General features: G+C 48.0%; 1 protein-coding gene across 2 annotated transcripts in view; it reads right to left on the minus strand.

Annotated features, from left to right (window-relative positions):
• Positions 1-384: 384 nt before the first annotated feature.
• CMTM8 (CKLF like MARVEL transmembrane domain containing 8) overlaps positions 385-24568 on the minus strand; it is a 70254-nt gene continuing 46070 nt past the window's right edge. For both annotated transcript variants that reach the window (XM_010982062.3, XM_031469823.2), the window contains exons 2-4: positions 9693-9866; positions 5301-5417; positions 385-3113 (exon numbers count right to left, since the gene is read on the minus strand). In XM_010982062.3, the coding sequence (XP_010980364.1) occupies positions 3030-3113; positions 5301-5417; positions 9693-9866 (375 nt within the window). In that variant the 3' untranslated portion in view covers positions 385-3029. The remainder of the gene's footprint in view (positions 3114-5300; positions 5418-9692; positions 9867-24568) is intronic.

The following is a 24568-nucleotide window of genomic DNA, read 5'->3' on the forward strand; positions in this document are numbered from 1 at the left end:
AGAGGGAGGCAGGTGGGGGAACAGCCAGTGGGTGGAGCAACCAGAAAATATACAACAACATTTGTTGGTTAATTTCACCATCTTTTATGGGCGTGGTCTGCTGTACCCCAAAACAGTAATAGTAACATTAAAGATCACAGATTGCAGATCATTATAACAAACATAATAATCATGAAAAAGTTTGAAATCCTGAGAGAACTGTCAAAATGTGACACAGAGACATGAAGTGAGTAAATGCTGTTGGAAAAATGGCACCGAGAGACTTGCTTGATGCCGGTCGCCACAAACCTTCAAATCATATAAAACGCGTTATCTGCGACGTTTCGTAAAGTGAAGCATAATGCAACGAGGTCTGCCTGTATGCCTGGATTGTTTTTCACTGTGAAAAAAAAAAAAATCTATCTTTTCAATTTAGTAATTGTCTAGGGAACAGAAATATGAACTTCAAATTGATTTTCTACCCAGGCCTGCACCTTTGGTTAGTGCTTTTAAATGTCTCTGCTCTATCCAGAGATATTTTGTGTATTTAAAATCTTTTGTGTGCTGGTACCCTGAGGGGCTATTTCTATGAAGGGAGCAATTTAAAAATGTGCAAAAGTAACTGACAGTGAATATTCCTGCATCTAGATTTTCTTACAGTTTTAAAATACTGGCTAAACATTTATCTTTGCGGGCTATGATTTGGAAATTGCAAAGGAGAGATTAAATGCCTAAGGCATTTCATTGATTTGCCACAAGCGGGTAAACACATCAAATTAAAAACCCACCCAGCGCCATCCAAGAGAATGTGATGGTCTTGGAGGGGCTGAGAGGTGAATGCAGACAGTGAGCTTAGATGGCAGAGAAGATACTCACTACAATCCTTGCAATAATATTTTTCAACCCTAGAACCCTATTCTTCTTACGCTGGCTGTGCTGCATGTGGCTTTGTTTTTTAATTCTTTCACAAAAGAAAAGGTAAACCCAGTTTAAAACTGATAGCTTTAGCTGAACAACAGAGAAGCATTCTGTTGTCTAGAAACACACACTTAAAAATTATTCATGAGCCAACTCGGTATTCAAAAGAAGAAATAATAATTTCCTTTCAGCTAAAAATAAATGTTTTGGGTTTTGTTTGGGGTTTGTTGTTTTTTTTAAGGTAATACAAAGGGTCACACTACTGAAAAGCCACAAATAAAAACACAAAGACCTGACAGCAAGTCCCCCTGGACACAAATGAATCATTGCTCTCTTGAAATAGGTATCTTTGGTGCTGTTGGTTCAGGGAAGGCCTATGGTTGTAGCCTATTTGGAGGGCATTTTACAGTAGTTTACGAAACCTTTCACCCCAGAAGTTACTTCCTATAAATGTGGCCATGATTATATAAATCACACACACACACACACACACACACACAGAAAAGAAGAACATAAAAGTAGGCTTCTTTCTTTATGACTGTTTCCAGAAACAGACCTCTTAGGTTATAGGTTTTCTGCCTTTTATGGAGACTTGACTGCAAAAGAAAGTACTTCAAAAAGCTACAGGGTACGTGGAAGACGAGTACGCTTCTGGGACCGTGAGAGGGAGAGATGGACACAGAGGCAGAGCACACAAAAATCCTGACTAGTTATTTCAGCTCTTCTTGGAAAAATCAGTGAGTCAGAGGCTCTCTGGGTGATGCCTGCAAATGCAGCTACAGAAAGAGCGCAGCTCTGATCACCCGCAGGTCTGCGCTGCTGAGACTGAAACTTCATGGCTAAATGTCAGACTCAGAGGCCGCTGGAGCCCCCAACGCCCACCCGTTCCCACACATCCACACCCCACAGCCACCTCTCACACCTGGTGTCCCCGCCCACTTCCTCCTTGGACCCAAGAACACTCTTCATGGATCCTTTCCTTCAAATACTGAAGAAATCCGACTCTCCTATACAGGGGGAATCAGAGCCAGGATAAGGAATTAGAATCAGATCAACAGGAAAACCAACACAAACAACAAACAACAAAGAAACAGCACGGCCACCCAAGCGCAGGAGAGCAGCAACCGCAAGGCCACATCCACAGCGTGCGGCTGAAATCCTGTCGCCAACTATACTAACGTTTCTGTGGTTTTTTGTTTTTCAAAAGAGGCTCAGGTTGAAAAATCACCAAAGATACACTGCCATACCAGCAAGAACCATCCTGCCTAAAAGTGCTTCCTCTAAGTGCACATGTGCCTTGCCAAGTGGGTTCTTCCCAATGTCTGATGGTATCTAACAACATTACAAAACATTAGGGCTGGAGATTGGAGATCTGGGACCTTTTGGTCTGATACTTTGCACCAAATGTGGTACCCATGTCTCCGTGGTCAGACAGATGATTTTAAAGAACATGCAAGTGTTTGTCTTTTTAAAGGTTATGCACTTATTTTAATGTGTGTTAGAAAAAATACCACTAGCACAGCAGTCAGGGGCGAGCTCATTACTGGGCTCCAAGGCTAGTGTCTCCTTAGATGCTTTCTGGACCAACTGGTGAGCATGAGAATCGTGGGCACTGATGATCCCTGGACCTGGGGAGGCAGGTCTCCCCTATCACCCAGGCCTGGGGGCTGTGGACAAGCGTCTCCTGGCAGTATCGCACCTGGCCAGCCCTGTGAGGATGAAGCATTCCCCGCAGCACCCAGCCTCAGGCTTCAGCAACAGGGCTCCTCGCTTCAATCAGACACAACGTGACCCAAGATTCTGAAACATTTAATCAAAAAAGAATCTGGCATTTCAAAAGTTAGGTTTACAAATTCGACGCATTCTTCGTATTAGCAATTTATCTATACACTGCCTAAGAAAATAAGGTCTATGAAGACATCAACAAGATGTTTAAGAGTTCAGTATAAGCGACAGCACTTTGCAAATAAGAATGTGGTTTAACTGTAACAAACCACCGTGAGTAAATTTAACTAAGTACATAAAAACATCAGTTAAATACAATTCTCTGGGAATATACATTATACCTACAGCTGTTTTTACAGTGAGATTCTTCCTTTTCTGTTCCTTCTTTTAATTCTCCATATGGTGAATCACTGTATGGTCCTGGATCTCCAAGCTACAAAACTGAAATATGTGTTTCCAGCGTAGCAGATGGTGACCAGGAAGGCAAAGAACTGGAGAAAAGAAAGCATACCAGAAGAGGGGTTGAAGGCACATTCTGATCACCAAAAGCCATCATTTCACTTCCACTGAGTAACGCACGCCCAGCATCCCATGACTCCAAGCTTTCTCACCTAACACTGCTTTATTGGTTCTAAGGTGGGAAGCCCCATGAAAATGACGGCAGGACCCTGAAGCAGGGCTGCTACCCTCCTGCCAGCACCATTCAGTTCCCTGGCCCAACAGCAGTATCTCGCTTTTTAAACTCTGAAATGGCTTACTTCTAGGAAGGCGGAACTTACCCCTAAGAGTCTATTGGTTCCCTAGGCTAACTCCTGATTGGTCCATTTCTCTCACTCCTAATTGGTCCACTTCTCTCACTCCTGATTGGTCCATTTCTACAAAGCTTGTTCCTAATTAGTCATCTTTGTTATACCTTATTTGCTTATGATGTTGCACAATGTTGCAAAGTCTAGACTGGTAGCCTATAAAAGGCTGTGTAAACCTACAGACGGGGTCCAGAGCTTGGAGTGTTAACTCCTCTGGGCCCACTGGTGTAATAAAGCTGAGTTCTCCAACCCTCTGAGTGCTGCCTGGTCTCTAGCCCTGATCCAGGTTGCTGTCACAGCTAAGTTGTAACACTGAGCTTTAACACTGAGCTGTAACACACTTTGCTGCAACAGTTCAAGTACCTTCCTTCCGAAATGATTTCTGGCTCTGCTGTTTTCCTTTTTTGGAATGTATCAGGAAAGTCTGTCGAATGACTCCTACAACCCCGGGGTGTTCACAAAGGGGTGGGTGTGGTGGTGTGCACCTGAGAAAAGCACATGCATTTCTAGTAGGCAGTGTTAGACATGGGCTTGGCCGCAGAGGACCACAGGGTCCGTTAACACAAACATGCCGAGAGGATGGGCAGAGGCCAGGAGCCCACGTGGGTGTCAGTGGAGAGTGGGGACATTCGGGACCACTCCTGGGCCAATCACCGCCCAGTGCCAGCCAGTCCTTGCCGTGTGCTAACTTGAGCCCAAGTGCTGTCAAAGCCTGCGATTTTTTTTTAAGGTTTATTTATTTGTCCCTTTAAAAAATTTTGGTGTGTGTGTGGGGAGGGGTGGGGGGTTAGATTTATTTATTTACTTATTCACTTATTTATTTAAAGTAGTGGTACTGGAGATTGAACCCAGGACCTCGTGCATGCTAAGCATGCGCTCTACCACTGAGCTGTACCCTCGCCACCCAAAGCCTTTGATTTTTAATCTCATGTGGACCCATGCTCTTTACCTTTAAAGAGAGATTTTGAAAAAAAGTGAAGAATATAATGTCTCACCCCCAGCTTAGTATTACCACATGGGCATTCCTAGCTGCCCCCTCCCCCTAACACTTCTACTGCGGGTGGGGTATTTTAAGGCCACTCTCAGAGAAACTTTTTTAATATCCTGTAAGCTTTATTAGATTGCATTACAAGGTATATTTAAGTAGTATATTTTCCCCCCAGAATCCTAGAAATGTTTTATTTCTTGATCAGGATGGAGGTGACACTGATGTTTTGCTTAGTTATTTATAAAATTACACATTAAATATTATGCAGTTTTCTGTACGTCTATTCATTTTCAAAACATTTATTGAGCTATGATTCATATGCCACATAATTCAACCATTTAAAGTGTTTGGCTCCTTTTTTCAGTATTTCACAGGGCTGTGCAACCACCACCACAGACTAACTTTAGCACATTCTGTCTCAGAGAAAAACTTAAAATTAGTTTCTTAAAATAGAAAAATACACACTCATGGTTTTCAAATGCAAACAGTGGAGAAGCATGTAAATCAAAGAGTAGCAGCCCCTCATTCCACACTCCCCAGGGTCCCACTGCAGTCCCTGGACGGAACTGTCTTTCTAGGCATACTCAGCGCAGAAACAATTCTACTTAAACAAACAAACAGAGTCACAGTGCTGCTCTCTCCTCCAAACTACGCGGTAGGCAGAAAAATTATTCTTAGAAGGCTTCCAATGTTTATTTTGTTCCCTCAAATACTTATTTTGTCACAGCCTGGCTTTCCCTCCAGCAGAGTCTGTCAACCTCTCCACACGCCAGGAGGTCCCTTTCAAACCAGGAAGTTCACTGCCAAGGTGGCCCTTGTGTGGCTGGTCCTCCCCCAACCCACAGCTGGTGGAGGGTGGGACGGGGATGGGAGGGCCCACTCACCGACGAGGCCGCCCAGCTGTTGAAGTTGTGACTGTCCCTCTCCAGGGAGACAGAAGACGCGTCCACGATTGCGGCTGAGAGGTATAAGGCGAAGGCACTGCCGTTAAAGCACAGACCCTGGAGAGACAGAGAGGCAGGGTGTTCAGGGAGCGTGGGGAGGCCTGGGCACCTGGGCTGCAGCAAGGGGCCCCTGTGGACCCCTGAGGAGGGCCGAGGGCAGGGCCGTGAGAGGGCAGCTCATCAGCGCCTCGGGATGTGCAGTCAACACTGCTTACTCAACTCGCAGATGCTCGGAGGTTGCCCAGCCAGTAAAACATCCCAACCAGAAGTCAGGCACCTTTGACCTTTTGCATCTGCCAGCAGCAAATGAAGTTTTCAAAAGGTGGCTGTAAACATCTTAAAACTGGGAGAGTTTACACAAAAACCCAGGTCTCTGGATTCTCTTACGGAGGGAAAAAACAACAGCTGAAGATCTTGCAATCCTGGGAGCACATTTCCAGCTTATTTCACTGTGAAGAATATTCTTCAGTAGTTGAAGATAGTGTGTCTGGGTGGCAAAAATTCAATACTCTGAGTTTACACTCACATGCGTGACCTTCTTGTCTCTTTATGCGTGTGAGCGTGCAACCCCTGACACAGGCTGTTGGCTTTGCTTGATGAGATAAAGGATTAAAGTGTTCTGAAGAGATTCGAAGTCACTCGGGCAGAGGAATCCCTGGAGCAGGATGGTGTCAGGAAAAAATGCTGATGGAAGTTGAGAGACAAGGGCCTGGCTGTTTGTGAATCTGTGCAAAGTCAGGAAGCTCCAAACCTCAGTTTCCTCATCTATAAAATGGGGACACACCTTACGATGATAAATTCTGAAAATGCAGATCAGAGCATTTTAAAACTAGGGAGTTTCAGAAGGGAGCACTGTTAATTTTTAAAAAGTACCACTAAAGGCAATATCTGAACAATTTTAATGCAATAAAATCATGGGGGAAAAGGGTATATAGCTCAGTGGTAGAGCGCATACTTAGCAAGCAAGAGGTTCTGGGTTCAATCCCGTCCCTCCACTAAAAAAAATTTTTTTAAATGCTTAGTGTAATAAATCAATAAGGGAGTTTTAGGCTTAGAGGAGAGAGAGACTAATAGATGGTCTAGGCTACAGGTCAGCAAAAAAAAAAAAAAAAAAAAAAAAAAAAAACCCAGCAGCAGTTAGGAGACCAAGACTTGGAGTCCCTTCAGAACCATTTAATCCTTAACCTTATCAAGCAAGGCTGTCAGCCTCCGTGTCAGGGGTTGCACACTCACATGTATGAAGAGACCAGACAGGTCACACAAGTGACTATAAAGTGAGTCTGACCTATTGCCAGTTTTTAGAGAAAAAAGTTCTGGTGGAACACAGTCACGGTCATTCATTTACTCACTGTCCAAGGCTGTTCTCATGCTGTAAGCAGAGTTGAGTGGTTGTGACACAGAAAGCCTGCCAACCTCTGGCCAGATCACACAGCTGGGAATCGAGGCTCAGGCCAAGCGGAAGTAAGGGCACTGCTTGCTCCTGCACTGAACCACGTGCTCCCTGTCACCCTGGCCAAGCTCATCTTCATCTCAGTTCTCCAGCCCCTTCCTCAAGACCTGCTTTAAGATTCCTCCATCTCCATAATGGCATTCCTTCAATTACCCCAGCTCACTGTGATCACCCCTCACCTGCATTCCCACCTACTACCTCAAGGTGCCAGCCTTTCTCAGCTCCCACATCCAAACAAGTGTTCCCTTTCCAGTGCCTGCCCAGGAGGCAAGACACCAACAAGCCCTGGTAGTTACGGAACCTCGACTGAGCTGACTTTCAGAACCTGCACCCCGTGCTTCAAATTCTCAAAGAAGAATCCTCACTTTTGTATTTCGGGAAACAGGCAAGCGTAGGTCAATCTATTTCCCCAAATACCAAAGTGGGTTAACTTCCATCACATTCCCACTTCGGCATGTGTCCCAGGGTGCTGTGATGGTTCATTTTATGGGTTGACTTATGGCCAGAAGTGGTTCTGGGTGTGTCTGTGAGGGTGTTTCTGGGTGACAGTACCATCTGAATCAGTGGACTGAGTAAAGCAGGTGGCCCTCCCTAGGGTGGTGGGCCTCATCTAATCAGTTAAAGGCCTGAAGAGAACAAAAAGGCTGAGTAAGAGAAAATGCCTCCTGCCTGACGGCCTTGAGCTGGGACATCAGTCTTTTTTCCTGCTTTTGGACTTCAACTAAAACATCAGGTCTTCTTGGCTCTCAAGCCTGATGGCTTCTGGATTCAAACTTACAGCATTAGCACACCTGGTTCTCAGGCCTAGGGGCGACACCATCGGCCTCCCTGGGCCGCTGGCTTGCGGACTGCCGATCTCGGGACTTCGTCTCCATCATCACATGAGCTAATTCCTTACAGTAAATCTCTTCACATATGTACACAACCTATTGCTGCTGCTTCTCTAGAAAACCCTGATGGACACAGAATCTGGGACGGAGAGCCGGGTATCGATTTTGGAACTCAAAGTACAATGCAGCTGTGACAAAACAGCTAACTGGCTTTGGAACTGGCTAATGACTAGAGGCAGGAGAGTTCTGAGGTACGTGCTAGAAATATGGATGTGAAAGGCGGTTCTACTGAGGTCTCAGAGGGAAATGAGAATCCATGTTATTGGAAACTGTAGGAAAGGTGATCCTTGTTACAGAGTGGCAAAGAACTTGGCTGAAAGATGTTCCAGTGGTTTGTGGAAAGCAGAACTTCAAGCAATGAAACAATATTTATCTGAGATTTTTAAGCAAAGTTCCAAAGGAGGGGTCTGGTCCCCCCGACAGCTTGTTGCAGGAAGCAAAAGGAGAAAGATGAGTTGAAGAAAGAATTGTTAAGCAAAAGAGAACCAGAACTTGAAGGCTTGGAAAATTCACACCTTAGCCATAGGGCAGAAAATGAGAAAGCTCTTCTGAAAAGAATACCAAGGCTGTGGCTGAATAGCCTTTCGATAAAGAGATCGTGGGTGTAAGACACAGGTCTCCTTGACTGTCTCAGCAGAAGCCGGGAACAGGTAAAGGATTACACAAGTAGGAGGAACCCTGACAGTCTGAACTCCAGGGGGTGGGGATGGGCCAAAACGAAGGAGGGCTGCTGAACTTCTTGGGTTCTCTAGGACCGAACCATAGAACCATTTGGCTGTGAATACGCTTTACCTCTCACCCAAAGGAGATCATGAGGGCTGCCATTCCCATCACAGGCCCATTGGGCAGGCTGGTTCCTTCTCAGTTTCAAAGGGTGGGGCTGCCTCTCTGGTTTCTGTGAGCCAGGATGTCCCCACCCAGTGCCCCAGAGGCCCCTGCTCCTACAGTGATACAGGGGTGACAGGGCCACCCCAGGGGACCTAGAGGTCAGAGCACTGAACCAAAAAGGATTACTCTGGGGGCTTTAGAACAGGTGGAATTCGCCGTATCATTTTTGGGCTTGCTGGGAACCTGTCCATCACCTCTTCCTTATCTATTTCTCCCTTTTGAAATGGGAAATGTCCATCCTGTCCCTGTCCCACCACTGTAGTTTGAAAGCCTGCACTTTGTCTGATTTCACAGGTTCCTAGCTGGAGAGGAACTCTGCCTCAGGATGAATTATACCGCAAGTCCCACACCTATCTGATTTTAATGTCATTTAAAGGAGACTTTATACCTTAGAGGTTAGCTGATGCCAGAATGAGCTAAGAGTTCAGGAGATGTTGAGGTGGAATTCATGTATCTTGCCTGTGAGAAGGGCATGATTTGGGGGAGCCAGAATATTATGGACTGAATGTCGTCCCCAAATTCAGATGTTGAAGCCCTAACCCTCCATGTGATGCCATTTGGAAATGCGGCCTTTGAGAGGTAATCAGGGTGAGAGGAGGTCATGAAGGTGAGGCCCCCCTGAGAGGATTAGCACCCCTGCAGGAGGAGAGGAAAGAGAGCTCCCATCCTCTCTTTCTCTCTCTGCCACCTCAGGACACAGGGAGATTACAGGCGTCTGCAAGCCTGGAAGGGCCCTCTCACTGACACCTGATCTTAGACTTCTAGCCTCTAGAACCACGAGAAACCTCCATCATTTAAATAACCCAGCCTACAGCCTGTTTCGGCACCCAAGCAGACTAAGACAGATACTTGGGTAGGTGAGAGTTGGGGGGAAGGGTACAGCTCAAGTGGTAGAGCGCATGCTTAGCACGCACGGGGTCCTGGGTTCAGTAAAACTCCTGAGGGGCAACTGAATGGTACAGAGTGATTATCTGCTGTGCTGGGTTCTCCCTGGTTTTTTCCTCTGCTTTGTTGGCAGACAAACGATCCTGAACTGACTGGAGGAGGACTGAATCCATCCTACCCCGTGGGCAATGGACAGGAAGAACACTCTGGCTTCCTTACCACCGTGGTCCAGGGCACCTGGGGAATCCTGGTGTAGGTCATGGTGATGTAGATGATGAGGAAGAAGACAGTGAGGACCCAGTAGAACACGGCTACAAACATGACCCAGCCAAATGCAGGGACTCGGAAGTACTCAGTTCCAGCGATAAGTGTCCACACCAGCAGTCCCAGAACCTGTAAAACGGGAGAGGCAGTGGAAAAGAAAAAGGAGGTGGAAAAGAGAATAAAGGAGGAGGAAGTGGGGACAGAGAAAAAAATAATTATACAAAGTGTCCATTACAACTGTCCTGGGTATACACGCGTACATGTGACGTGCGTGACGGGGCTGCAAACTCGCATGCCACGGAGGGAAGATGGATGAGCGGAGCATCCGCCCGCCTCCACCGCCCCAGGAGAACACAGAAACCCAAGTGTAGTCATAATAATCTTGACTTTTCAAGGTCAGCACTAATACAGAGGGCGAAACAACGCACTTACATGGCTGGAATCTGCTCACGGGCCGGCACCTGTGGAGGGAAGACGACTGCAGGTCCGCCTGAGGCGGTCCCGGGGCTGACCTGCTGTCCAGGGGTGACCTCTGAGGAGTCCCCACCTGCCACTGCCACCCCCTCGCAGGCAGCAAGTAACACAGGGCCAGAGAGTGCTGTCAAGAGGAGCCGAGAAAGGACCCAGCCCAAACACGGGCACACGGCGTTCTGACTCAAGTCGCACATTTATTCCAGCGACGGGCATCCGACCTCACTGCCGCTGCAGAGTAAGACCAGCTTGAAGCCCAACCGCATCTCCACTGACCGAAGGAAGCACGCTGGTCCCCACTGCAGGCATCTCTGGTCCTCCAGGAGGGAGGCCACAGCGAGGTATGCGTCTCCCATCCCAGCACCTGCCAGGGCCCGGGAGGACCTTACTCCTAAGTCACAGGAAAGTTGGCATCTAAGCCACAGCCCCAGGAGGCAGCATCAGACGTTCGGGACGGGCTCAGGCTGCTGTGTGACTTGGGGCAAATGATTCCATTCCTGTCTCAGCTCTCTCCATGGTCCGTGGAACACGGCACGGAAATAACTCTAATCACAAAGCTGATTCCTCAGTGTTGAACACCTGAGCACCTGCAGTGGGCCAGGCCCCCCTGCTCTCAGGCCCTGAGGGCAGAGCGGGGCACGAACTGAACAGACCCGCTCGGACACAACTTCCAGTCTCGTGGGGGGAACATCTGAACAGCTGCAACTGTGGGAAACGCTATGAAGGGAAAGAAGGCGTGAGGAGGGCCTAAGGCAGGCGTAAACTCGCTGGCAGGGACAGGAAGTGTCAGAGGAGGCCGTGCTAAGGAAAAATCTGAAGACCTACTAAGAGCAAGATGGGCGGGAAGACAACACCCCAGGCAGAGAGCACAGTGTGGCCAGAGGGCTGAGTGGGGAAGTTAGGACATTAGTGCAAAATGTCAGAGAGCTTGGGGAGGCTCAGGTATGCGGGCCCAGGACACCTAAGGATTTTGCACTTTATCCTAAGAGCTATGGGAGGGTTTTGAGCAAGAGGATGATGAGATGAGGTTAAGTTTTTGAAAGACTATGTAAACGGGGACACGGAGGGGAGAGGGCAGAAGGTAGGGGGGAGACAGGTTCAGAGACTGTGGTCATAATGCACGTGGAAGAAGACGATGCGTTTGAGACCAGTACAGTGGTGGGGGATACTGGGAAGTCAGTGAACGCAAGGCAAATTTCAGTAAACAGGGCCTTAGTGGAATTAACAGATTAGATTAGGATAAAGCAGAAGTACCCCCAGGTCTCCGAGAAGGCTCCCCAGTGGATCAGGTGTCATTTTCTCAGCTGGAACAGTGAACCGGGAACAGGTTACGGGGTTGAGCTGAACTACAGTTCAAAAGCTCAGTTTACAACCATCCAGTCCAGGGGAGCCAGGGCCCTCCAGGCGGGGTCAGAAGATGTGGACGCCGCGGGGAGAAGACATCAGGCCCCTGTCCAAGAAGGAAGACTTGCTGTGAAGATCACGAAGCCCGCAGACCGGCTTCCAAGAGACCTTCAAACGACTCGCTGCGAGGAGCCCACACCTCCCTGTCGAGGTCTGGACGTCTGTGCCGGGGGGCAGGGAACAGACTCTAAATCCTGCTGCCTCCCCTCCTCAGAGCTGAATGCTGACTGCTTTTATCTGTGTGATGTCTGTTGTCTATGAATTCCAAAGAAATGTTTAATGGAGATGTATTTTCGTCCTTACATCTGTGGCAAGAGAATTTATTGAAAGTGAAAAGGCACAAAACAGGATGAAATCCCAGAAAGCAGCAAGCCCCACATCAACGGGGTTTGGTCCAGAACTCACCACACCTGACAGGTGTCTGCACACGTCGCTGTGCGCTATTCTGCGGGGTCAGCAAGACTGGTAACAGACGTAAGCCAGCACGGCAGGGTCAGAAACAACACCAAGACTTCTGGATTCAAACTGGGAGGGTCAGAAGGGCCCTTTGCAGATGATCCACACAGGAAACAACCTTGAGAAGCAGCACTGCTGGGTGTCTCTCCAGGAGCGCACAACGGGGTAAGCGCTTCCAGCAAAAGCTTGCGTCCAGCTAACAAACAGGCTCAGAGAACAACCCCTGGCTCTGGATGTGAAAATGCTTTCCATTATTAAAGCAAGTGGAGTCCACTGTCTAGAGACCTCTGTGCCAGCAGCGGTCATCTGTGCACACAGCGATGAAACTGTCGACTGAGCTGCCTCTCAAAGAGCAGGAGTGAATACTTGACCCAACATCTCACCAGCAAACACAGCAAAAGAACTGTCACAAAAGGAATTGCTCTACCCAAGTGAATTTCCTACGTAACAAATATATCCAGAAGCAAACTTCTTGTCTCTCACTATAACCAACACTGATGAAAATCACTCTACAAGAACATTACTCTCCCCTGCTTTGTGTGTGTGTGTGTGTGTATGTGTGTGCTGTGTGTAAGACACACTCTAGATCTTTATGTGCTTAGACTACAAAAATACTATTTGCTTTTTCACCAATAAGCATTATTTTAGGCTAACACTTTTTTTGAATGATAAAACTAAGATTAAAAAATTTTTTTTGAAAGTGATAAATGCAGGTAAAAATAAGCCCAGCAGTATATAAAGTATATATAAAATATATATAAAGCATACAAAGAAATTACAACCCCCGTCCACCAGTTGTAAATTCTCATGAGAAACCATATAAAAATTTTGTATCTACCCTTCCTAACTGCTTTCGTTAGCATTTATAACTACCACCTGCAAACCCTCTTCTTTCTCCTTTAAGAATACAGATCACTCTGTACACGGCGCCTCTAACTTGTTTTGCTCCGTCAGCCACACCCCGGAGAACCTCCTTCCAGATCTATGCCCTTCTTAACAGTTAGTTGTCCAGCTTTCCGTAATTCATGTAAACAGCTCCCTATTGAGAGAAATTTAAGTTGTCTCCTGTATGTTTGCACAAAAATGCCCAGGGAACATCCTTATATAACGTTCACCCCTGCAAACCTGAATTCCAGGATAGAGTCCTCCAGGTGGAATTTCTAATTTATGTTAAGCTTTAGAAGTACTGTCAAATTACTCATCAAAAACCTTGTGCTGGAGGAGGAGGGTATAGCTCAGTGGTAGAGCATGTGCTTAGCATGCACAAGGTCCTGGGTTCAATCCCCCGTACCTCCAATGAAAAAAAAATAATAGTAGCAAATAATTTTTTAAAAAACTGTGTGCTGAATCATCTCTTCCACTCTCACTCAATGCCCATGTTTTAAATAATTAAAAATGTGATTAAAAAAAAAGAGAGATCTAATGTTTTGCTTTTCACTGCTTTACTCAAGTACAGCATAGAGAAAAGTGGCAAATCCCAACGAACAGCTTAATGAATTTTCACAAACTGGACCAAGCTGAGTCATCAGCATCCTCATCAAGAAACAGGACCCGGCCAGCACCGGGGGCTCCGTACTCACTCCTGGCTACCGCTTCCCTCCTTCAAGGGGAGCAAGCCTCCTGATTCCTGTCACCCTTGGCTTGGGGCTTCATAGACATAGACTCCTACAGGACATACTCTCTCGTTTGGATTCTCTTCCTCAGTACCCTGTGATTCATCCATGACACTGAATGTCGTTTGTTCACTCCCTTGGCTGCACAGCAATGGTTCCCAAACGTCAGAATCACCTGATGGGCTCCTCAGCCCACAGGTGGGTGGGCTCCACCCCAGAGTCTGTGATTAGTAGGTCTAGGAAGGGATCTGAGACCCTGCGTTTCTAACAAGTTCCCAGGTGACGCTGATGCTACTGGTCCAGGGACTACACGGTAAGAGCCACCGATGTATATGCAGTACCCTTCCTGTTTGTTTTAGTTTGCATTTTCCTGATCGGTGGTAAGGATGGAAGAGCATCTTTCCAGATGCTTATTAGCCACATTTAGTTCTTTCCGGGTTTACTGGTGTTTTTTCTTAAAAAAATCACTTTCTTACCGATAAATCGTTGCATAACAGGGATGCTAAATGACCACATATGTGGCAATAGTTTCCTATCCAGCTTTTTAAACTTCAATCCACATGGAAGTTTCAAATTTTCACATAGTTAACTAGTCACTCTTAAAGCTCTCTATTCCTATGGGTTTAGGAAGGGCTTCCTCAGCATAAGATCATAAAAAATATTCTCTTATATTTTCTTACAGCTTTATATGTATGCTTAAATCTTTAATCCAACTGGAATTGAGTTCTGTATGTGGGGTGAAGAAAGCCCAATTTTATTTTTTTCTAGCAGGATGGTCAAGGGATCTGTTAACACTGACTGGTGACTTCTCATGTATTGGGTCACACTCTGGAATCTTCCGTTCCACGCATCTGTCCCAGTACCGACTCCTGTACCTTCAGCATGTATTTTAGGCTTTTGGGTAAAGATGTCAAAATGAACACATGAATCTAATTTTGTCCCTTCCCAAAATACAGTGGATGAAAGCATACCTGACCTAGGTACATCATGAAATCCCAGAACATTAGGTGCAAAGAGAAGATGCTTCAAATAACTAAAGGAAAAACCAAGGTCCAGAAACAAGAATGGCCTTAACCTTTCCTAAAAGCAAACGGGAAGCATGTTGGAAGACAATGGCAAATGCTTTCACGTTGGAAAATGATTTTGAATCCAGAAATTACGCAGGAAAATGATCAATGAGGAACAAGAGGCAAACACATTTTTTTTTCAGACACGCAACGTTCCACACATTCACTTTCAGAATCTACTGAAGGGTGTGACCCCCCAAAATGAGGGCATAAACTTTAAAAGAGGAACCATGGAGAAAACCAACAGGAGAACGGCGTGGGGGAGGGGAGGGTAACCCCCAGGAGGAGGGGAAATCCAGGCGTGACAGGTGCTCCAGGCACGGAAGGGTCACCAGACGGGAGCCAAGTGACTCAAAAGTCAGGCATGGCCAAGGCCATCGTCACCGTGACTTAGGTCATTTTACTTTCTTTTCAACCTGGTGAGTGAGACTCAGGGAATTTGCTCCACCCCCCAATCAGGGAGGAAGCCAAGATAGAGGAAGAAGAAGGATCTAGGAAACAAGACATTCAACCCAACAGAAAGGTAGAGGGGATTTGAAAGTGAAGGAGAAATTCACCCAAGATAGAAATGAGAGCTCTGACTATCTGGCTTGTGGGAAACTTGACTGAGAGGCTATTGGAAAAATACGAGACCAATTAGCTACAAAGAAAAAGGAGCAAATTTTGTAAAATTATATGCTATGAACTTCAGTAAAAACCAAAAGAAACTACAGCAGTTCACTAGAACACTCAACTCTAACATCTAAAGAGATGATAATAAATGCTGAACATTGACCTGAACAAATTAAACAAGGAGGGGGAAAGCAGCAGACACGGTGCTGCGGGCTGAGTACTTGACTCCCGCCTTGCGGAACGAGATTGCGCGTCCCTCCTCTGAATGGGAGCAGGTATCTGTGCATTTCCAGGAAGAAAGTTTTTTAACATTGCAAACCCTCAACGTTGTGACCTCTTGAGGCTGCCAGTGAGCCAATGACAACTGTCCCGCTGGGCCCTCTGCGTGTACACACCCTTATTCCAAAGTCTGGCGGACCAAGGAAACAGACGCCTTCGAGTTTTAAAAATCACAGAGAAGGACACACTGAGCTTGCTGTGAGGACCCTCCCTCCTGTGAAGCCTCTGAGCTGTGTGACAGCTGTTCCGCTGCTCAGAGGAGGGACCAGACGGTGCTATGGAAGGGTCTCGTTAAGTCAAATATATATACTGAGCATCTTATAAGCCAGGGGTTCTTCTAGGCACTCTTTTTAAAAAATTTTTTTAATGTGTGTTTTTTTTAAACTGTTTTGTTTTTAATTTTGGGGGGGGGGAATTAGGTTTCTTTCTTTCTTTTTTTAGAGGAGGTACCGGGGATTGAACCCAGGACCTCGTGCCTGCTAGGCATGCGCTCTACCACTGAGCTATACCCTCCCCGTAGGCACTCTTGGTTGGCTGATTTATTTCTGGCTTCAGCCTGGAACCAGCATGGGCACCATCACTAACACTGTATGTCAGCCTTGAAAACAGACCAGTGACTCCTGACCGTCAACTAGGCTACCCTGGGAGCAACATACCAGCTGTTTCCAGCTAGCTTTGCCCAGGAGAGCTGTGTTGTTCCAGGTATGAGTCCAGCACGTCTCCAAAATACCTCACTGGGCTTTAAATCATTCACCATGTTAATTCCTTGCAACAAAGTGGCATTGGAAACTGGCTACTGCAGGTTTACTCTTAACGTGTCCTGCAAGGAGGGAACCAAACATTACCATGCCTAGCCGTCTCCTCCTAATGTACTTAACATTGCACACACGTGGTAACATTCATCATTCAAAAACCTCGCTGACTGCGCGGTGGTGGTGCAATAACACGGGGGAACAGACACTGTCTCTGCCACTGGAGAAGGTCCATCAGTGGATATTTGACGACGAACTGTGATTAGTCCTGTGAAAGGAAACTCAGCCGCTACAAGGATGTAAAGCACAAGGATCCAACCGCATCTGGGTGGTGAGAGGCCGCCTGAGCTTTAAGGAGGTGAATGGGAGTTGGCCGGGCAGAATCTGGGCAGTGGAGGGGGAGTCAAGACTCTGAGACAGACACCCCATCTGGTGACCTGAGTCTCCCACAGGCTCCGATGCAACACACAGAAATCAGATGGAAGTTCAGATCCAGAAGAGGCTGACCCGAGGTCTGGCATTGGGGATCAGTCTCCAGCCAGCATCCTCCCGCAAAGTCAAGACTTGCTCCGTAGCCGTGTGAGAGCCGAAGGACATTAGTGCTGGGAGAGACGTCCAGGAGATGCGGAGGCCAACAAGCTCAGTCAAGGGGCTACTTGGCGTTAGGGCAGAAAAGACGTCTAGTCTCAGGTCATTTTATTTGTGTCATCGGTCATTATTTGATTTCCTGTCCTGGTCTTTAAAGAAAAAGTTTAGCCAATCCTGTCGACCATCACACTCTGCACCAGGAAATACACACACACACATGCACATGCAGTTCTATTTTTTTCTCCTGCATTGCTTCAAATAAAACAGATTATTAATACCCTGAGCCAGAGGAGATGCTGGGACAAGAGTGTGTCCCCGTCCCCGCACCAGCAGGGAATGAAGTCGTCCAGAGGACAACGACTCCCTCCAGCTGCTGTGTCCCCTCCAGGTCCGGCTTCTGCTCAGCAACCTGGCGACCGCTTCCATTCATCCACTAGAGGGGGACCAAACACTGCTTACGAGAGGTTCAGGCACTACAGTCCCTGCTCAGGGGTGAGTCCCTACCCTGGAAGCATATTCCACAGGGGTGGCAGGACGTGGAAGCCTCAACTCAGTCTGGGGCTCACCTGTTACACCCACACGCTGCCTGGAAACAGATCTGACAGGAAATGCAGTCGGCCGGCTGAGATCAGGGTTCACTCACACAAAGACCTAAAAGAGCAAATTTAGTCCATGCTGGCTACAAAGGTTTTACTCAAGTGTGCTTAATACCTGCCGCTCTCTCCAACAAGCAACTGTGCCCCTTTGGGCCTCTGCTTCCCCATCTGGGAAATGGGGAGGCCAGGGTTAGGAAAGCAGTTTTCAAATGGGAGTGGAGGGCTGGCAGCCGCTTTTTTCTTGGTTGTCTTCCCACTTCCACACAGGCCATGCGGGTGGGTGTCTCCGCCTGGCCCTCCTTGATCCCTCCTCAAGGACCACCGCAGGAGACCCTTGGGTGCTGCAGAGCAGAGCAAAGCTTGCGGTGATGCTGGAGGTTTGTGACTTCACCGTGCTCTTGCCTGGGACTCTAGTCTGACACCTACGATCAACTGCAGGCCTGCACTGGGGAATCCACAGAATCCCAATATCCCAGCAGGCAATGGAATAGAAACCTGCAGGCTGGGCTGGTTTTAAAATATACCTACAAATTCTTTGACACATCTCTTGAATATAGACGCTTCTCAAACGTAGTGACTTGCTGCTGATGAATGGAGTGTGGCAGAAACGACGCTCTGTACTTGGGAAGTCAGGCCATAAAAAGGACCCAGCACCTTCAAGGCTGTCTCGCCCATGGGTCACTTACTCTGGGGACATCAGCGGCCCCACTGGGAGGACACTCACACAGTCTTGTGGGGAGGCCTCACCAGCAGCCAGCCCACCGAGTGCCCACTGGGAAGTGGATCTCCAGGCTCCATCAGGCCTCAACTGACTGCAGCTCCAGAAAACACCAGATGGGCCTCAGGAAAATACCTGAGCCAGGACCGCCCGGCTAAGCTGACCTTGAAGTTCTGATCCACAGACACTGGGAGTGATCATAAATGTTTACTGCTATGTCAAGCTGTTAAGCTTGGGGTAGCTTGTTAGACAGTAATAGATGATTAATACACCAAGGTCATCCAATTTGGGCTTGTGTCCCAGGGGCAGAGTGGCAGGTAAAGAGGACAGAAGACCTTGGTTTGTCACTTTCTGTCCCCTCTAAGCCCCAGTCTGTGCCTCCATAAGATGGGGCACAGCACCATCTCGGTTGCTGCAGGGTCTGCAGATCTAGGTGAACAGCAGTGACTACTAGCCTCATGTTCTTCTCTGCCAGGAAACATGATTCAACGCTTAGCACAGCTGGCATCTTGGCAGTAAAGGTGCTTGAGTGTTTAGCCAGGGAAAGGAAGTGGCATCTGTTCCTGGACTTAGAACCACTGGGCTCAGGGCAGAGAAGGACACTGGCACACGTTTTCTGCAAAGGGCCACGTAGTAATATTTCGGGCTTTGTGGGCCATGTGGTCTCTGTCACACCTACTCAATTCTGCCACCGCAGATGAAAGCGGCCACAGACAATGTGCACGAGGGTAGGAGTCACTGTGTTTCACGAAAACTGTATTCACAGAAACAGGCAGCCAGCTGGATCTGGCTGGCTGGCAGGCTGTCATGGGCCAACCTCTGCCCTCGAGCCTGGCTTCTCCAAGTGTGTGGCCCCCAGAGCAACACAGTCAGACCACCCGGAGCAGCTGACGGCATCCCTGGGGGAGGGTCCTGCAGCCCCAGTGGAGAAGGCCTGCCTTCCTTCCTCCACCACCCCAGGAGCCCCCCACACCAGGGACTAACGAGGGATCTTGGATGACAATGATCTGATGGAAGAGCTTCTCAGGCCACACAAAGAACAGACACCATGTCGATATTCTCCATGAATCAGGAACAACATTTGATTCAAGGTCCTGGGTCAGCAAGAGGCAAAGTAGCAGCCAGTCCTGATCCAAGAGCTTAGAGCCTTTAAGAACACAGAACCACCTGCGTGGCAGCAACACTCTGAGTGAAGGGACTGGATTCGGCGGCACCCAAAGGCCACCTCTGTGGCCACAGCTGAGAGAGCCCTTTGTGGCCAGACGCCAGCCTGGCTCCCAGCCCTGCCTGCTTCTTCTGGCAAAGTTTTCCGAATGCTGGTTTCCTTCCGTTTTGAAGCACTGGGGTATTGGAGGCAAAGAGGGGAAGGACTAAGGGCCCCCTTTTAAGGAACAGAAGAGACAAAAGGCTTACAGGAAGGAAGTAACAGGAAGGAGGAGGAGGAAGGAACAGAGGACGGGAGCCACTCTAAAACAGCATCTTCAAATCTCCTCTATGTGGGGGACCCTCCATCCCACCAGGACGGCACCGTCCCGCCTCTGCACCAGCACCGGTGTCTGTCTCAGGCACTGTCAGTTACACCCTCCTCCCACTGAGCACACACAGCCGAACGCGGGGAATCGTTGTGATCCCCAGTGAAAGGAGAGGTCCGAGACCACAGTCCACACAGCCGGCAGAGCCACGGCTCAAAGCCGGGTCGGAGGACTCCCTTCTGCTACAGAACCTCCCAGCACTGCCCACAGGTCCACCTGAGGTCAAGGGAACACGGCACATGAGCGAGCGTTCACGTGCACTGACTCAGCTGTATCACAGGCCTCCCACAGGCCCGGGAGGGGGCTCCCCCTCTGTCCTCCCACCTTGAGGCAGCAGGGAGGGAGGAGATCAGACAAGGAGGTTCAGACACGGGTAAACAGTATAAAATCAGAAGTCACATGCCGCTCTTTAATGCCGATCTCAAAAGCACTGAAATAAAAGCCAAGCAGGCGTGACGAGCTGCATCTTTCCATCAATGACGCCCAGCGCTCGCCCCGCTGTTGTGGGCAGGAAGCCACTGCACCCGAGGTGCGAGGCTCTGCAGCCCCCCGTGCGGGCTGCTGTCTTCTGCAGTCTGTCTGTCCCTTGGTCCAAGGGCCCTCAGGATGCTTATCCTCCTCCGAGTGCAGGAAACAAGGCTGCGCTTTGTCTTTGACTGAGAGTTCTGATCCTTCAGCTGACAGGACTCGCTTCCCTGGAGCTGGAAAGACCCTGGCGGCTTAGGGATCTTTACCCCTCTGCTGTGCCCATCCTTGACTCCATGGTCTGTGCTCACCAGGCCTTTTTGTTTCGGACAGAAGGACATCTAGGGGAGTAACATATAATAACTGTCAGTCCGGGAAACACCTGGCACCCAGCAGCCTTCAACACGTGTTCGACCCAATCAGCCTCTGCCTGGTGGCACGAGCCGGACCAGGCTCAGAGGGGTCCGCTGGCCATGGTCAGTGAGGTCACGGCTGCAGAAATGGACAAGGATAACCATCTGGCCCCTAGAAACAAGTTTAGGAATGTCAAACTCTGTATCAGGGTGAGTTCAACCTCCACATTTTCATGCAGGCTTTTCATCAGGAAAGCTGGTTTAGTAGGAGTCGTAAACCTCATGAGACCACCCGCCAGCGAGGGTCCCTGAGGCCCAGACACCAGCTCGGGCCTTCCTTGTCTACACCTGTCAGGCAGGAAGAATGGCCTCTACTGGAAGATATCACCTGTCCCAGCTATCCCAGAAAAGGGCTGCTGCAGAGGGCGCAGCCCGGCACCCGCTGAACAGACCCACGGGTGTCCCGAGAGACCCACGTGGGCCCCTCCTTCCCTCCATTTCAGGCACAAAAGCCCTGCGGAACCGAGCTCTTGCCCCCCCGCCCAGCAGTGAGGCAGATGTGTGCTCTCACTGTGGGAGCAGAGAGGCACATAAGGAGAGACGCATCACACAAATGTTAATTCTAGTTTTCATTTTTTGAGGCAGCTCTGTATTTCTGTCCACAGCAGCTGGAGCATTTTACATGCCTACCGGCAATGTCCAAGGGTTCCAGTTTCTCCACAGTCTCGCCAATACTTGTCCTTTTAAGTCCTTTTGACAGTGGCCACCCTAAAGGGTGTGAGGTGACAACCCACTTGGTTTTGATTTGCATTTCCCTAATGATTAGTGATGGTGAGTGTCTTTTCATGTGCCTGTTGTTGGCTATCATTCTACCTGTTTTGGAGAAATGTCTATTCAAGTCTCTTGCCCATTTAAAAATTGGATTTCTTGTTGTTAAGTTGTAGGAGTTCTTTATATATTCTGGATTTAAACCCCTTATCAGATGTTTGACTTGCAAATATTTTCTTCCATTCTATCCATTACCTTTTCACTCTATAGATGGTTTCCCCTGCTGTGCAAAAATTTTTAAGTTTGATGTAGTCCTATTTGTCTATTTCGGTTTTTGTTGTCTTGCTTTGAGTGTCACATTCAGGAAATTACAGCCAAATACAAAGTCACAAGGGTTTTCCCCTGCACTGTCTTCCTGGAGTTCAATAGTTCAGGTGTTATCTTGGGGTCTTTATTCCATTTTGAGCTCATTTTTGTATATGATGTAAGGTAAGGGTCCAACTTCATTCTTTTGCATGTGGATATCCAAGTCTCCCAACACCATTTGCTGAAAAGACCATCGCCCCCCATTGTACAGCCTCGGCACCTTGGTTGAAGGTCATCTGACTCTTCGCATGAGGGTTGGTTGTGGGCTCTCTGTTCTGTCCCACTGGGCTACACGTGTGTTGTTGGGGAAGGCAGTCTCGTTCCTACAGTCTTTCAACCCCCATTCAGCTGTACAGGAATGGGCATCGAGCCTGGAACACTTCCTCACCAAGAGAGAAAGAACCCAGGGAGCCTGTGCAGGGCTTATCACCTTGTGTAGGGGTACCGTTCCCCGTTACAGGTGCAACGAGTGTTCCTTTGTTCAGCTTCAGTATGTTCACAAAGGCCCTTGGGCATGCCCCCAGTTTTCAGTATTTCTGACTCCACAGAGGAAAGGTTGAGGTCTTTCTGCTGTGGCAGAAGAGGGGTGCTCACAGGCACCAACTGCCCTGTGCTGGCTGCCAGGAGGAGCTACCAGTGAGGAGGGACCGAGCTCTACTACGGAAACTGACGTTGCTCTGTGTCCTCTCCATGTAGGTGAAGCGCTGTCCCAGCCTGTTGTGTTTCTCTTGGTAACTCCAACGCCAAGATGCAATGGCAGAGGTGTCTGGACTCCGCCCTGAGATTGGTGACCAGGGCAAGATGCTCTGCTCCCTTGGGATTGGTAACCAGCACCTGACACTCAGCTTGACATCTGTCTTTAAACCAGTACCATACTGTTTTGATTACTGCAACTTTGTAATAAGTTTTGAAATCAGGAAGTGTGAAGCCTCCAGCTTTATTTTTCTTAAAAAAAATTTTTTGGATGGTCAGGATCCTTTGAAATTCTGTATGAATTTTAGAATTTTTTTCCTGCTTCTGAAAAAAATGCCATTGGCATTTTGATATGATTGCACTGAATCTTCGATTGCTCTGCATAGTACGGACATTTTAACAATACTAAGTCTTCCAATCCATAAACACGAGATGTCTTTCTGCTTACTTGCGTCTTCTTTAATTTGTTTCAGCAGTGTTTTGTAGTTTTCATTGTGCAAGTCTCTGACTCCCTGGTTAGGTTTATTCCTAAGTATTTTATTCTTTTTAATGCTATTGTAAATGGGATTGTTTCTTAATTTCCTTTTTAGATTGTTCATTGTCAGTGTATAGAAATACAACTATGTTTTGTGTGTGGGTTTTGTATTCTGCGACTTTAATCCATTTATTTTTTCTACAGGTTGTGTGTGTGTGTGTGTGTGTGTGTGTGTGTGTGTGTGTGGAATATTTTAGAGTTTTCTCTAAAATACATACAAGATCATGTCAACTGTGAAAAGAGATAATTTTACTTCTTGTTTCCTATGTGGATGATTTTTACTTCTTCTTGCCTAATTAATTTGGCTAGGACTTCCAGTACTATGTTGAATAGAAGTCTCAAATTCAAACTTCACTCCAGCCTTTTTCCTAAAAGACGTTATCAAGTTGCTGTGAATCAAAATTTATTTTAAAAGCCTTAGATAAGTGCTATTCACAAGAGGATGCATAAAATCCTGTTCGGGAGAATAATTACCTTCGTATTCAGTTTCCACGTAAACTTGAGTTTTCCTGCATTGTATCTATTTATAGCACATGTGTATAAAACTCCATTTTTTCCTCCTTCCAGCAGCTGAATGAGGGTCACTAAGGTTACCAGCCACCAGGACAACCAGAGACAGGGCTTGCATGAGGCCAGTGCATGCAAGAAAAAAGACATAGCACTTTCCCTTGAAAGTGTAGCCAGGGAGATAAGACAAACAGAAAACACTGCAGCACAGCCCATGATAAGGGCCAAGGAAGTACAATCGTGCCAAGAAATGCTGAGAGATTCACTCAGGGGGAGCAAAAAAATGACTCTGGGTGCTCAGAGAGGCCAGGACCTCACTGAAAGTAGCTGCCCTCCAGGCAGGGGCGAGGCTGGGACATGGCACCTATCTGCTCTAAGGATGTGGGCAAAGACCAGAGGGTTGGCAGCAAGAGAGGTGGAGGGAAGGAGTGGTTGGAGCCACACTGGGGAGAGCTTGGGACGGCAGGTTAAGGAGTTCAGATTTTATGCACCAGGTGGATGTGATAGGACCTGAGGCACTTTTTGAAACAGGTTTTTCTGGCATCAGCGTTTCAGAGTCAGCACACCTTCAAAATCTCCTTTGGCAACAGCTGCGTGGGGAGAACCAGTCATGTTATCGAGTGTGGGCTAGTCGTCAGGAGGGTCTGTTTCAATGGAATGATGCCTTGGTGGCCAGCGGATGGTGGCAGAGAGCGGGCCCGGGGCCCTGCCAGCCTGCCTTTGACACCTCCTGGGTGCCTCTGCTTCACCTTGGGAGCAGACCTGCATTCCTGCGAGAAGGTTCTGGCTTATTTCAGTGTCTGCATCCTGGCTGATGCCATGGGCTACCACTGCTTCCAGGAGAGGAACACCCCTCCACTCACTGGGTTCAGGTGCTCAACCCTGCATGTCACAGCCAGCCACTGCCCCCGTGCGACTTCCTTCATGAGTCCCCAGGGATGAGAGGGAGTACCGTATACGACACGAGTAATCTTAGGGAGGACCCGGCAGTCTGCTGGAATATGGGAAGCCACTTTATTTTAGCATCAGTTTTATCCAAAGATTTGGGGAGGTGCT

This window comes from Camelus dromedarius, chromosome 17 (genome assembly GCF_036321535.1).
Source record: "Camelus dromedarius isolate mCamDro1 chromosome 17, mCamDro1.pat, whole genome shotgun sequence".
Classification (NCBI taxonomy): Eukaryota; Metazoa; Chordata; class Mammalia; order Artiodactyla; family Camelidae; genus Camelus; species Camelus dromedarius.